General features: G+C 54.5%; 1 protein-coding gene across 1 annotated transcript; it reads right to left on the reverse strand.

Annotated features, from left to right (window-relative positions):
• Positions 1-342: 342 nt before the first annotated feature.
• On the reverse strand, positions 343-11246 carry CACNG1 (calcium voltage-gated channel auxiliary subunit gamma 1). Its single transcript, XM_047834066.1, has 4 exons — positions 11012-11246; positions 1898-1972; positions 751-888; positions 343-569 (listed from the first exon to the last, which is right to left on the reverse strand). The coding sequence occupies exons 1-4, from the start codon at positions 11244-11246 to the stop codon at positions 343-345; spliced, it is 675 nt and encodes a 224-aa protein (XP_047690022.1).
• Positions 11247-13535: the final 2289 nt, after the last annotated feature.

Below are 13535 nucleotides of genomic sequence, written 5' to 3' on the forward strand. Positions count from 1 at the left end.
GCGTCCCTACAGGGCTAACAGAGGACAACTGGACCCAGTTTATCAAAGACAACTGGCTCAGTGGGGACAACTCTGACCTCCAGGGGAAGGTCTCCCTCACCAAACACCTGTGCACCTGCTCGCCTTGCCTGCCTCCCTCCCACCTGGGCAAGTCTGGATCAGGTCCACTTGCTGGATTCCCAGGGGGAGCCTGTCACAGCCCAAAGAAGGGCTCAGAGAGGGAAGCAGCAGCGGTTGTCGTGGGGTAGGTGGCACCGGGGAGAGGTAAAGCTCCCGCCTCCTCTCTAGAACGTTCTGGGCCAGGCTCGGCTTCCTGAGGGTGGCCGGGGGGCCCCCGGAGGGCTAGTGCTCGGGCTCGGCGTCCATGCAGGACTCCCAGGGGTTCTGGGGCATTCGAGGCAGGGAGAAGAGCAGGAGGGCGAGGCCGCCGAGGAAGAGGAGGACGAAGGCGGCGCAGGCGCAGGCGAAGGACCAGGAGTAGTAGTACTCGATCCAGACGGTGTGCTCGCTGTCGATCATGCGCTTCACCGACTGCCGCGTGACCTCCACCGACACGAAGATGCACAGACCTGCGGGCGGAGCGGGGCCGTCAGGGCCCTCTGCCCAGACCGCCCCCTTCCTGGGCTCGTCCCCCCTCCCCCCGCCGGCCACGCCTCTTCCCTCGCTCGCTGTGTTAGTCAAGGGCGTGGTCGCCGGTGCCCCCACCCCTGTGCCCGATAAGCGGGCCCGGCCCCCAGCCCCAGCCGCTACCTGCGAACGCATAGAACATGGACGCAGGCCTCAGCAGGTAATCCCGCTTCTTCCTGAAGGACAGAAGCGCGCAGATGGTCCCCATGATGATGAAGCCGAGGCTGAAGATGGCGATGGCGGCGGCCGAGATGCTGTACTCTGCGGGACAGGAGGGCAGGTGCGACGCAGCGGCTCAGCAGCGGCCGGGGCGAGGGAGAACGGGGGGGGGGGGGGGGGGGGGGGGCAGGGCCGCGCGTCCTTGTGCCCATTTCACTGCGGAGCACACTGAGGGTCCGAGCTGAAGCCCCTCTCCCGGAGTCATGTGGCAGGTCAGGGGTGGGGCCGGGATGGCAACAGACCTGCCCTTCCCACGCCCCGCGTGGGGCCCTAACCCCGGGGTGGGGGTGGGGGGGGCAGAGGCCTGCGACGCCCGCCGGAGCCGTGTGGCCGGAGAACTTTCTGGAACGGAAAGCTTCCTGCGAGCCACGGGCCAGAGGGCGGAGGGCGGTCTGTCCGGGGACGCCAAGCGGCGCTGGAAGTGTGGCTTGTTGCAGGGCCACGCGCGCGATCGTGTGCGTGTGGGTGCGTGTGTGGCACGTGAGGATCTCTCAGAGCGAGCGTGCGAGCTCACACCCCGTACGGGGTCCTGCGCACACGTGCCGAGGTGCTTCCGGGAAGGCCCCACGCGGCGCACGTGCTCCTGCGACCCTTTCTCCTGCACCGCCCCCCCCCCCCCCCCCCCCCCCCGCGTCCCTGCTCTCCTGATTCCCTGCGGGTGACAGCGGGGCCACGGAGGGAATCGGCTGACCCACCAGCCCTGAAAACCAGCGCAGGGGTTCTGAGAACTTGTTCTGTTTCCCGTCGCTGCGGCCGCCCTCGGTCACCCTCGGCCTCGTGGGGAAGACGCATTCCTTCTGCAGGTGTGGCGCCTACCGGGGACCGCGTCTTTGCAAGCGCTCCCCAGCCCTGATGATGGAAGCTCAGGGTGGCCGCCCGGGTGCTGCGCTCTCGGAGGGTGAGGGGGCCGCGGCTCCGACGCATCAGGACCAGGACGAGCTCCCTTCCAGCACAAGCAGGGGCGTCGTTCGTGCCAGATGGTTTTCTGGCTCAGCAGCCTGTGACAGTGGTCGCTCTCCCCGACCCTCCCTGCTTTCCACCAGGGGCTCACCTTTCTGAGTAGTGACTTCGAAGATCTCGGAGGTCTCGCCTGGGTTAAAATGCCTGAAGTAGGAACAGTTTTTCTCTGCAAAGGAGGGAGGCAGCCTGTGAGTTGAGAGATGGGGCCTGCAGCCTGGCCAGAGGCTCCAGGAAAAGAGGGTGGGTGTGACCCCGCTGGTCTGGCCGGCCCTCATCTCCCTAAACCCTGAATCGGGGCTGAAACAAACGTCTTTCTCGGACCGTTAGACCAAAATATCAGGATAAGGGGGTTAAGAAGCCATCTTGGGGCCCCTGGGTGGCATAGTTGGTTAAGCGTCCACCTCTTGGTTTCTGCTCAGGTCATGATGTCACGGTTGGTGAATTCAAGCCCCTCGGACAGCACAGAGCCTGCTTGGGATTCTCTCTCTCCCTTTCTCTCTGCTCCTTCCCTGCTCGTGTGGTCTCTCTCTCTCTCTCTTAAAATAAATAAATAAACTTACTTTTTTTTTTTTTTTAAGAAGCCAAGAGTTCTTCAGGAAGCAAAGGCTGATCTTGTCAAGCAGGCACCATAGTACTGTGGGTACTGAGCCCATTAGGCAGATGGGATAACTGAGGCTGAGCACCCGGTTTGTCAGGGGGTGCAGGGAACACCATCAACAAAGGGCCAAATGGTTGTTCTCACCTGGGGCTCATTCTGCGCCCCCCCCCCCCCCACCAGGAGACGTTGGGCAAAGTCTGGAGACGTTTTTGGTGTTACAACTGGCAGGCGTGTTATTGGCATCTAGTGGGTAGAGAGAGGCCGGGAATACCGCTAAACATCCTACGGCTACGGACAGCCGTGCACAACACAGAATTGACCCGCCCCAATGTACCAGTAGGGCTGAGGTGGAGAAAGCCTGGTCACATCAAAATCTAGGGCTGTGTTTTCTATCAATATCTGCGTCCATCCTGATGCACTGGGACTGATGGGGAAGGATGTTTTTCAAAAGCTTTCCAGAACACTCTGATGCTCAGCCACTTTGGGAAGCCCTGCTCCCTTAAAATGCCCCACAAAGAGCTCTTCTGAGTAGGTCATCTGGAAGGACTTGGGTGCAGGGTAGAGCACCTCCATTCAAGGGCCAAATGTGACTATCATGTCATTTCATCGGACCCTTGGCACCCGTGACCAAAGAGGCAGCCCAGAAAAACCTCCGTGGTGAGCTGTGTGTTCTACATCATAAGCATCAGAAAAGCCACGGAAGATTTGTGGACAGCGGGACGAAAAATCTGCATTTGATGGCGGGGCAGTTGAAGGACTCAGAACAAAGAAATTCGTGCTGGTTTTAAATATAATTTCAGGCATAATTCCTCTTCTGTTTTTCTCCTTCAGTTTCTCTTGTAACTTGACATTCTTTAAAATCAAACGAGTTCTTATTGCTTATTGAATACAGTTTAATATTCTTTACTCCTTCTTTAGGAAGTAGGTGAATGGTTTTTTTAAAAAAAATCGCTTGTGTCTTAAAAAAAAAAATCAAATTAGGTTGCTTTTTACTTGTGGGGTGCCCTTCAATGATTTCTTTTTCCTGTGGGTCCATGACCCCTCCACTCCTAGCTTAGATGGCATCTACTGGTGTGCATTCAATTTTTCACTTTCGGGCTACCTGTAAATTATGAAAAGATGATTATTGGCGTCTGGTTTCTTGTGGAAGTGGACCTGAGGTGTTTCCAAAGTCATAGCTTTCATTGGGATTCAGGCTTTCTTCTGTCTGACCTAAATCATCTTATTGCCACTTAAGCCCATGGCCTGGCACTCTTTTCCCCTCCCCCAATGTCAGTGTTACTGCTGCTCCCTGGCTGAGAAAGGAAATGACCCCTGGAGATGTGCCTGGTTTAGCAGCAGTAAATGTTCTGAGCGGTAAACAGCCTCCTCTTTGAGCTTCTATATTTAAATCACTTTCCTTTCGAGCGGAGTTACCTGGGGTGTCTGACTGCTGGAGGTGATGTCAGAAGCAATGCCGCTCTCTTCTCTCTCACGGCTTCCAGTGCTATTTTAAAGCACAATGCAACCCTCTTCGATTTCTTAGATTATTAGCTATAGCTTCTCTTGAATCACCGCTTCAGAGTGGCTCGGGCTATGTCGTAAGGCTCCGCGTGTCTCCCTCTGGACAAAGGAACATTTCTGTTTCATTCCTTAAGGGCCAATTTCGGTTGTCACTGAAAACCCCCTGAAAAGAATCGACTGAATTCAAGTGTATTTCAGCTGCTTCCCTGACTGCTCGCAGTCTGTGAGTTAAAAGCCTTCGGAGTAGAGGGCCGTGAGATGAAGGCCCATCAGAGCCCGGCCAAAGCGTCGCTCTTTGGCCGTTTTGGGCTGCTGAGGCCGCTCTTACACGCAGGTAGTGTTTGTGTGTCAGCCTCCGCCAGGTCAACAACAGGCTCCGTTCCGGACAGACCGCTGCCTGCGTAAAACCCGTCTTAGCTCAGCCCCATAGTGGGATGCTGTCTGTCTGGGGAAGCCAGCCTGTGGATTTTCTGGGGGATATTTTCCCGTTCAGTGGCCCAGGTACCCTGCCCTATTCCCTCTCCTCCTCCATTAAATGATGTCACGTGCGGGGGATGGAGGTTCCCCAGGGAGTGGGGTTCCCACTCAGGGCGTCTGGAAGTGTCAACTTCTCTCCGATATCGTGGAACCGAGGGCTTGAGAATGGATGGGCCGGCCTTGTCCCCTCTCTTGAACGTAGCACGCGAGGAAGGCCAACGTCTTCTGCCCTGAACCCGGGAGTAACGTCCGCTCCGGGACCCCATGGCTGTCTATGGAGGACAACGAGCCCCCTTGTGGTCCCTGATGACTCCAGCAGGGGTGGGGGCGCCATGAGACCCAAGCGTCACTCCGGACACGTCCAGCACCAACAAGATGCTCGTTCAGGAAAAACCAAGCCGGGCATCTGCCTGCCTTTTCCCCGGCTCCCATCCCAACGACACAAAGCTCAGGGCTTATAGCTTCGTCTTGATGGACTACAGCCCTTCACGGGGCAGAAGAAGCAAGTGCTTTGGATCCAGTGTCAGGGTGATGATCCGGGACCCATAATTAAGAACTCCGAGGTCCTCCAGCCTCCTTTGTCTCCACCAATGGCTCGTGGTGATGTTAGTATTTGTATTTCTGGGGGGTGCCTGGGTGGCTCAGTTAAGAGAGTGACTCTTGATTTCGGCCAGGTCATGATCTCTCGGTTCGTGGGTTTGAGCCCCACATCAGGCTCTGCGCTGACAGCACGGAACCTGCTTGGGACTAAAAAGTTGAGTGGGCTGTTCCTTAAAAAATATGGTGAACTCAGCTATTGAACTTGACCAGGGTTGGAATATTCTGGCTCGCCAAGTACTCTGGTTAAACGAGTGACTACACAGAACCGTATCTAATTGTGCCGATTTCAAAGAACTGAACAGAAGACACATTTAACTCCAACCTGAACTTGAGTTAATGCAGGTATTTCTTTCTCTGATTCTCTAACTTACACGATTAGGGGATGCTTCTGGGTTGTCACCCAGAATGTGTCAGCGTACCCATTACTGGTTGATGTAGACTTTAATATATTTAAAAAAAATACCTTGTTAATTGATACAAAACCAAGGGAACTAGTGATTTAGGGGTCGGAAAAAACATTTCACTTACTTGTTACTTGCATCAATGCCAGGGTTGTCTTGACCCTTTTTGTAAAAGAAATTCTTGGTGCTCCTGGCAGTGGTTTCTCTGTGCTCTGATGGAGTACCCGCCCCTCTGATGGAAGACTTTTGACAGTTGGGTTGGAGAAATCCTCAAGACCCAACCCCAGAGTGTCAGAGCATTGCTGTTCTATGGTGGGGGGTGGGGGAAGGCTAGTTATAGCCTGGGTCTCCAGCATGGGCTCACGTGGAGGAGAAAGAAAGCCCCTGAAATTCTTGGGGTCTGTACCGTCATGTTCTTTCATGTGGTTCCAGTCCCTGCACCGAGCACTGGAAGAGAAGATGGGCCATAAGGGCAGTGGGGTCCTGGGGCAGTCTGTTACCTTAGCCTAAAGAGACAGAGCCCGAGAGAAATAACATTCTCCCTAGCCCAGGGGCAGGGGATGACCCCTCTGGGATGACTCACTTGGGATTTTAGGCAGTCGGCCTCTCCTCACAAAGGAAGAAGACCTTACTCTCATTCTAAAGGCATTGGAATTGACCTCAGATGTCAATCTTGTGCATGACAGTCCTTCTAGAACTCTTTGGGTCAGAAGAAAAACCAAATTAGACAATTTACGATCTCTAGAGCCATCAGCAATCTATATGGTTGCATGGGACCTTGAAAAGTCTCTCTTGAACCAGCTCCTGGTCCAGCTTCTACTAAACCATGCCACGTCAAAAGTTGGCCTCTTCTGTGTTTGCCTGGATCAGCAGCTTTTAGGGGCTGTGTTTGTACGCACGGTGGGGGGCATCCTATGGGAGTGGACTGGAGAGGAAGGGGGGGTCTGGATTTGAGGCTTGGGTGTTGAAGCTCTCCTTGTGAGATGGTTAGCATTGGGAAGGCCACTCTGAGCCTCAGTTTTCCCACGTGTAGGATGCGAATCACCTGAAGAAAGACAGGTATAAAGTAGTATACTGTAGTGACCAAGAAGGTGACTTTTAGGGGTATGACCTCTGACTGCTCTCCCGTGGTAATTGTGTGACCTTGGTCAAGTTACTTAACCTCTCTGTGCCTCATTTTCTTTATCTGTAAGCCAAGATGATAATAGTATGGACCTTATAGAGGATTTTGTGAGAATTAGATGACTGTATATATATTTATATTTGTTGTCCCACTGCCTTCTGGCCTCCATGGTTTCTGGAGAAATATCAGCTGTCAATCTTATTAAGGATCTCTTGTATGTGATGAGTCATTTCTTGCTGCTTCCAAGGTTCTGTGTCTTTATCTTTTAGCAGTTCTGATTATGATGAGTCTTGGGGTGGATTTATCCTACTGGAATTCCTGAAGCTTCATGGATTTGTAGATTAAGTGTTTTTCATCAAATTTGGAAACTTTTCAGCTATTATTTTTCACCCATCCTTTCTGCTCCTTTCTCTCTCTTTCTGTCTCCTCTCCTTCTTAATATACACCAGCATTATGTGTATATTGCTTCATTTGCTACTATCCCACATGTCTCTGAGGCTCTGTTCATTTTTCTTCATTCTTTTTTTCCCCCTGTCTATTCCTCACGTTAGCTAATCTCAATTCGTCTATCTTCAAGTTCACTTATTCCTTTTTGTCCCTTCTCAGATCTGCTATTGAGTTTTCCATTTCAATTATTGTAGTTCTCAACTCCAGAATTTCTACTGGGTCCTTTTAAAATAATTTCTATCTCATTATTGATATTCTCTATTTCATGAGACATCGTTTTCATCTTTAGTCCGTTAGGCTTTGTTGCTTGTTGTTCTTTGTATCTAAAATAGCTGATTTAAAGTCTTTAAGTCCAATATCTGGCTTTCTTAAGGATCTCTTGACTGGTTTTATCTCCCTTATGTATGGGCCATACTTTTTTATTTCTTTGCATGTCTTGTGATTTTTTTTTTTAATTTAGAATTTAAATTTAGGGGCACCAGGTTGGTTGAGTCAGTTAAGCGACCAACTCTTGATTCCAGCTCAACAGCTCTTTGATTTGTGAGTTCCAGCCCCACGTTGGGCTCTGCGCTGACAGTGCAGGAGTCTGCTTGGGATGCTCTCTCTCTCTCTCTCTCTCTCTCCCTCTCCCTCTCTCTCTGTCCCTCCCCTGTTCCTGCTTGTGCTCTCCCTCTCCCTCTCTCTCTTTCCCAAAATAAATAAATAAGCATCAAAAAAATAAAATAAGGGGCGCCTGGGTGGCTCAGTCGGTTGAGCGTCCGACTTCGGCTCAGGTCACGATCTCACGGTCCGTGAGTTCGAGCCCCGCGTCAGGCTCTGCGCTGACAGCTCGGAGCCTGGAGCCTGCTTCCCATTCTGTGTCTCCCTCTCTCTCTGCCCCTCCCCCACTCATGCTCTGTTCCTCTCTGTCTCAGAAATAAATAAACATTAAAAAAAATTTTTTTTTAAATTTAAACTTAAAGCTGGAAAATGTGCATCATACAATGAACGCCTCTGGAAATCAGAGTCCTCCCGTTTCCCCAGGGTTTGCTTCTGTCGCTGCCTGTTGTTGTTTGCTTAGTGACTTCTCTTGATTAATTGTGGAAAGGCTGCACTCTTTGTCACGTGTGGACACTGAAATCTCCGCTCAGGTAGCTCGGCAGTCAGCTCACATTTGGCAAAATGCTGGGAACTCCTACACCTCCCAGCCTTTACCGAGGGGCTGAGCAGAGAGAGCTAAGTGCTCCACGAAGCAGCCTACGTTTCTGCCTTAGCCTTGACTTTCTGCTTGCCCACAGCCTCAAGAGCAGCCCGAGGTGAGAGCTTAGGACCTCTTCAGGGATTTCCTCTGTACTCTATGGCACTACGCATGCACGTGGCCTTCTAAATTCTCAGGATTATGATGGAGCTTTTCCAAGCCCCCTGTGGATATCTCATTCTCCAGCTTTTTGGTTTGCCTATTGTCTGCCTCGCCGTGGTCCACTGCCTCGGGAAGTTACGCTATTAAACAATTGTTTCTAATTGTTTTTGGCAAGTGTCCCCTTGGAAAAAGACCGTTTCCGCCGGATGAGCTCAGCGTCGGGTCAAATAAAGACAGCCTTGCAAGTGGGGACTTCCAGGGAACCACCAGACAGATCAAATAATGACAGTTCTCTGGGAATGAGGCTGTGAAAGAGACCCAGCCCAGCCTGTCCAGGCTGCTAAATTTTCACTATTTGCAGGCTGTTGGGTTTCAAGGCTATGACAGAGTTGGGGAGTGGGGAACAGGAGTAGAGCAAGTTAAAGTGCCACAAAGCTCACCATCCTCGAGCTCTCATTGTATTTAAGGAGAAGAGGATTTTTGGAGATTCTTGGTCTGTAATTTCTTCTGATGTCATTCAAAATTAAACTATGGGTGGTGGGGGGGGGGGTGCCTGGGTGGCTCAGTCGGTTAAGCGTCCGACTTCAGCTCAGGTCATGGTCTCACATCTTGTGGGTTCGAGCCCCACGTCAGGCTCTGTGCTCGCAGCTCAGAGCCTGGAGCCTGTTTCAGATTCTGTGTCTCCCTCTCGCTCTCTGCCCCTCCCCCGCTCACATTTGCCTCTCTCTCTCTCTCTCTCTCTCTCAAATATAAACATAACATTTTTTTTTTTTTACAAAGTTAAAATAGGGAAGGGAATTGAAACAATACTTGGCAGATGGTACTATGTTTGTGTTTGTGGTGGTTATTATTGCCATTCATAATAAATGAGAGAACATAGATGAGCTCTGTTCCTCCCTCTAGAAAAGAGTAATCCCACAGAGCACCGGAAAGGTGGCTGGGGAAGGCAAAAGGTGCGTGCATCTGCGGAGAGAGGAGAGGGGAGGAGGCAGGAACATACTTTAGAAGCTTGTTGGGGTAGGGCCCGGCTCGCAAGGGTGGGAAGCAGGATTCCCTCTGGGCCAGAGCAAGGAGACATACACATGGACTGTCTTGCCGGGCTCGAGGCCAATCCGTGCCTGCTGGTCCCCTGCTAGTGTGTCTCTTCCTTGTATGGACTTGCCTCGCCTCCCCGCTCATCTGCTCTGTAAACTCCCCAGACTTTAAAAGGTAGGGCCTCTGAGGACAGATGGACGGGACCGTAACGTGCATTCCCATGCACGGTCCGTAGAGAATCGGCCTCGCCCTGCCCTGCCCTGCCCTGCCCCGCCGGGGGGGAATTGGCTGCATGATGCATCTGTTTACGGGTGTGCTCGGCTGTGGCTGAGGAACGTGGGCATGTGATACCCTTCAAGCACATGTCCACGTCTGTTAAAGCCCCAGGACTCGGTGTTTCCAGGACAGCTGGGTATCTATCGACAAGTCTTCCGCATTTCAAGGGGGGTGTGAGCAAGGCAGGGGCTTCCTAGAGCCAGCGGGAGGGGAAGGAGGAGGAAAAAGAGAAGTGGGGGCAATGGGCTTTGGGCTCCTCTGTCCCACACACAGACTGCAAGGTCTCCAGGGACTTAGCACTGACTTCTCTGAAGGGCAGGGTGCAGGGAACCCCCAGTCTGATAGCAGAGGGAAAGCCTCAGAAAACCAGGTGGGAGACCGCCCTCGGCCCGGTCCACTGCCACCTCAGAGTGCTGTTCGTGAGCCCCGGGAGGGACTCACGTTGCTGAGCCCGAGCGCCAAGCAGAAGTCACCATATCCTTTGTCGCCCCCAAAGTCACTGGGGCGTCGTGGGCAACGCGTGACTGGAGCCCAGACCTTCGATTCTGCACACAGGGCTCTTTCCTCGGCGTGTGCTGTTTGCCACGGGCGTGGAAGGCTCCACGTTTGCAGAATAGACCGGTCACCCTGCTACCAGGTATCCTCACAAGGAGCTCGCCTTTGACGTGCGGCTCAGTCACGTGGTGGGAGATTGAGGAGTGCGCTTAAGTCACAGCAGGAGGAGCCGCTTCCCGGCTCTGAAGGGGTCTGAGCTCAGAGGGGGTGTACCAAGTGGGTGGTTCACCTACACCCAGGTCCCGCTTTACGGACGTGTGACCGACGCGGTCGGCCAAGGCCCTGCACACAGAAGGGACCCCCGCTTGGCTCCAGGCCTCGCTGTCCCCGTCTTGAGATTCTTAAAGACAATGGCAAGGAGCCCCGCGTTTTCCTTCTGCGCTACGCCCCATACGTGTCGCGGCCGATCCCGTCACACGCCCAACCTGGAGGCTGGGGAGCGACCGTGCCGGCCGCACGTGTCCCTTCGGCCCGAGGACGGAGGGCCGCTTAGCCTGTCTGTGCGGGGGAGAGAGTGGGGCCGGGCACACCCAGAAGAGTGGCCGCTGCTGGGCTGGGAGCCTCTAGTCTGACGGATCCACGGATTCTTCCGGGAGCCTCTGGTCCCACCTGCGCAGCCCTCGGCTCTGGGCGCACAGCCCGAGGCCCCAGCAAGACAGAAATAGCTAGAGACAGACGGCCTTATTTTACAAGCCGGCAGCTCTGGCCTCCGGGATGACACATGCAATCCAGATCCTCCTCCCTGGGCACAGGGGGCTGGGCGCTATTCCTGGTCTTTCCCACAGGCACCTTTTCCAGGGGGATGAGGGAGGGCAGGAGGCGGGCACGGGATCAGAGAGTGGGTACGTTACCCCCAGGCAGGGAGATGGGTCCGCAGGTCTTGTCCTTGCCGTCACTCGTGACAATACGCTTGATGCAAATCCGCCAGAGGCCGAAGTGGGCCGCCTCGCAGGTGGCGTTGTGGTGCTCCACCTCGGGGCTCAGCACCGCCCAGTGGTCGGTCACCACGGCCACCAAGGCCAGCACGATGCCCACCAGGATGCAGAAGAGGGTCGCGCGGACCTTGGGCGCTTTGGTCTGGGACATGTTGGTGGCAGAGGAGTGGGCGCCTTCGGCACGGTCTGGTGGCGGTGGCTCCCGGGCAGGTGGCAGCCGGGCTGGGAGGTGGCAGCGGTTATGAGCTGGGGGTGGAAGCTAAGTTTAGTGTGTCCGGCTGAGCCAGAGGGGGCTGGCCTTGGGGCTGAGGGACACCAGACGGGACTGAGCAGCTGCCCAGACGTGTCAGGGGCCTGAGGGAGGCTTCTATTAATGCACTGCTCAGGCGTGTCACTAAGGATAACTTCTGCTCAGGTTTCAGGGCTTTCTTTCCCTCTTGGGACCAGAAATACCTTTGGGAGAGGCGAGGAAAGAAGGCTCTAGATGGTGACTAGAGATCGCCACGATTGGCAGCTCCGGATACCTGAGTTGGAGGTAGTGAGGGGCAGGCCACAGGGGGCACCTGCTTGCTCTGGGCTGCAGGATAAGGGGACACTGCCGGGTAAGGGCAGGGGACCCTGGGGACACAGGGGACCCTTGTGCCCTCACACTGTGCAGACCAGTCACCAGTGGAAGGGATGAATGGGTCCTTGTCCTGGGAGTCTGGGGGACCCAGGATCCTGCCCAGGGACATCTTGGGGATCCGCCCTCCCAGGCATTAGCCTCAAGCCCTAGCCCATCCCCAAACTGCAGGAAGATTTCAGGTGTTTCCTGGGCCTGGCATTGCCCAGCACCGTGCCCGGGGTGAGAACACTATTTCCCTTTCGGTTCTCCTCCCATCCCCCCAACTGGGTCCAGAAAGAAAGCTCTGTTTAGGGTTGGCAAGTGTCGAACACCTTTCTGATGCTTGCAAACCAAAGAAAAGCCCAGAGAGGGCAAAGAATCTGGCGGGACCTGACTGTAGTTCTGCTTTTATCTTACGGTTTTCATTTTACTTCCGTTAAAGATTTGCCACGTACGTTTTCATTGACGAGATAAATGCATTTCAGTAAAAAAGGACAGAAGTAGGTTGTTCCACAGGTGACTACAAAGAGGCTGATGGGTGCGTGGATACAGCAGGGGACAGAGGAAAGCGGGCCGGCCTTCGGAGAGTCCTGCCTGCCCGCGCGCCCCCACACCCCTCCCGCATTCTGCACCTCTCTTCCTTTCCGGGTTTACCAGTTGCCCCTTTTGGGGCCGCTCCAAGAGCCTGATGTGTGGCCGGGAATAGACCCCTGAGCCGAGCGGCCTTTTGAGCTTCAAAATCCCGGCCTCAGGTTGACGTAGCGTAACGAAAATTCTCTGCCTGTGTGCGAGAAACACTCAGGCGTCACAGACCATTAAGGGTAATGATGATCGTAGGCACGGCTCATCCAGTGAGTGTTTACTATATATCATGTGCCCTGCTAAGCTTCTCCACGTCACTGTCTTTAAGTTTCACACCGCTCCATAAGGTGAGTGCAACTGTCACATCCATTTTACAGGTACGGATACAGAAGCAACTTGCCCAAGGTCACACAGCTGGTAAACGGTGAAGCCAGCTCTCAGAACCCAGAGCCCAACCTCTGAAGCCATGGTCGGAGCCAGGAGGAATGGCCAAGATCTGTTGTGACTACTGGTGAGCACAAGTTTCCTTTTCCTCTACCCTTCCAAGTTCTTGGCTCGGGCTCCCGTAACAAGAGAAACACATACTGGGGCGCCTGGGCTCACCTCTGTGTTGCAAACCAGCCTCCCCTTCCGGTTATAACCTCCCGAGAGATCCCCCCTCATCTGTGCTCCCTTTCTCTCCCCGTCCCCGGCTTGTGTTCCCGCAGGGGACTGGCCCCCTGAGAGTGCCTTTCTGTGTCCGGGCGGGCGGGCCTTCTCCAGGGGGAGCTCCCCGGAACAGAGGCCTGGCCCAGGACCCCAGCCCCTCACACGGCCCGTGGGCCCAGCTTCAAGTGCCAGGTGCCTGGGGTCCTCGGAGGGACGTGGGGTAGCCCGAGGCAGACTCACCGTGTGCCAGGCACACCCGCAAAGCAGCAGTCAGGGGGCGAGAAGAAGGTTCCGGTGGTTTAGGACAGAATATCTAGAAAGAAGCACTATATTACGACTTAATTTCAGCACTACAGGTAGATGGGAAGTCATTTGAAGAAATAGAGATGTACTTTGAATCTCCGGGTGCGGTGGGGGTGGGCATCCTGAGCTCTCCGGTGCGGGAGCCGCCGAAGGTCTTGGGAAGGGTGCTGAGTGGGGCCTGGCCCATGGGGTACGCTCAGCATCACCGGCAACCGCGGACCACGCAGCAGGCCCATCACGGAGGCCGGGCTGCACCTTCCCTCGGCGGGGACGGGGGAGGCAGGAGGGGGTTGGGCAGCCGGG

This window comes from Prionailurus viverrinus, chromosome E1 (assembly GCF_022837055.1).
Source record: "Prionailurus viverrinus isolate Anna chromosome E1, UM_Priviv_1.0, whole genome shotgun sequence".
In the NCBI taxonomy this organism is placed as follows: Eukaryota; Metazoa; Chordata; class Mammalia; order Carnivora; family Felidae; genus Prionailurus; species Prionailurus viverrinus.

Coding starts and splice junctions, on each gene's coding strand:
- CACNG1 (XM_047834066.1), bottom strand. CDS start 11,246: ATGTCCCAGACCAAAGCGCCCAAGGTCCGCGCGACCCTCTTCTGCATC. Junction 1,973..11,011: donor ACCCATCTCCCTGCCTGGGG/GTAACGTACCCA, acceptor CCTCCTTTGCAG/AGAAAAACTGTTCCTACTTC. Junction 889..1,897: donor CGAAGTCACTACTCAGAAAG/GTGAGCCCCTGG, acceptor CCTGTCCCGCAG/AGTACAGCATCTCGGCCGCC.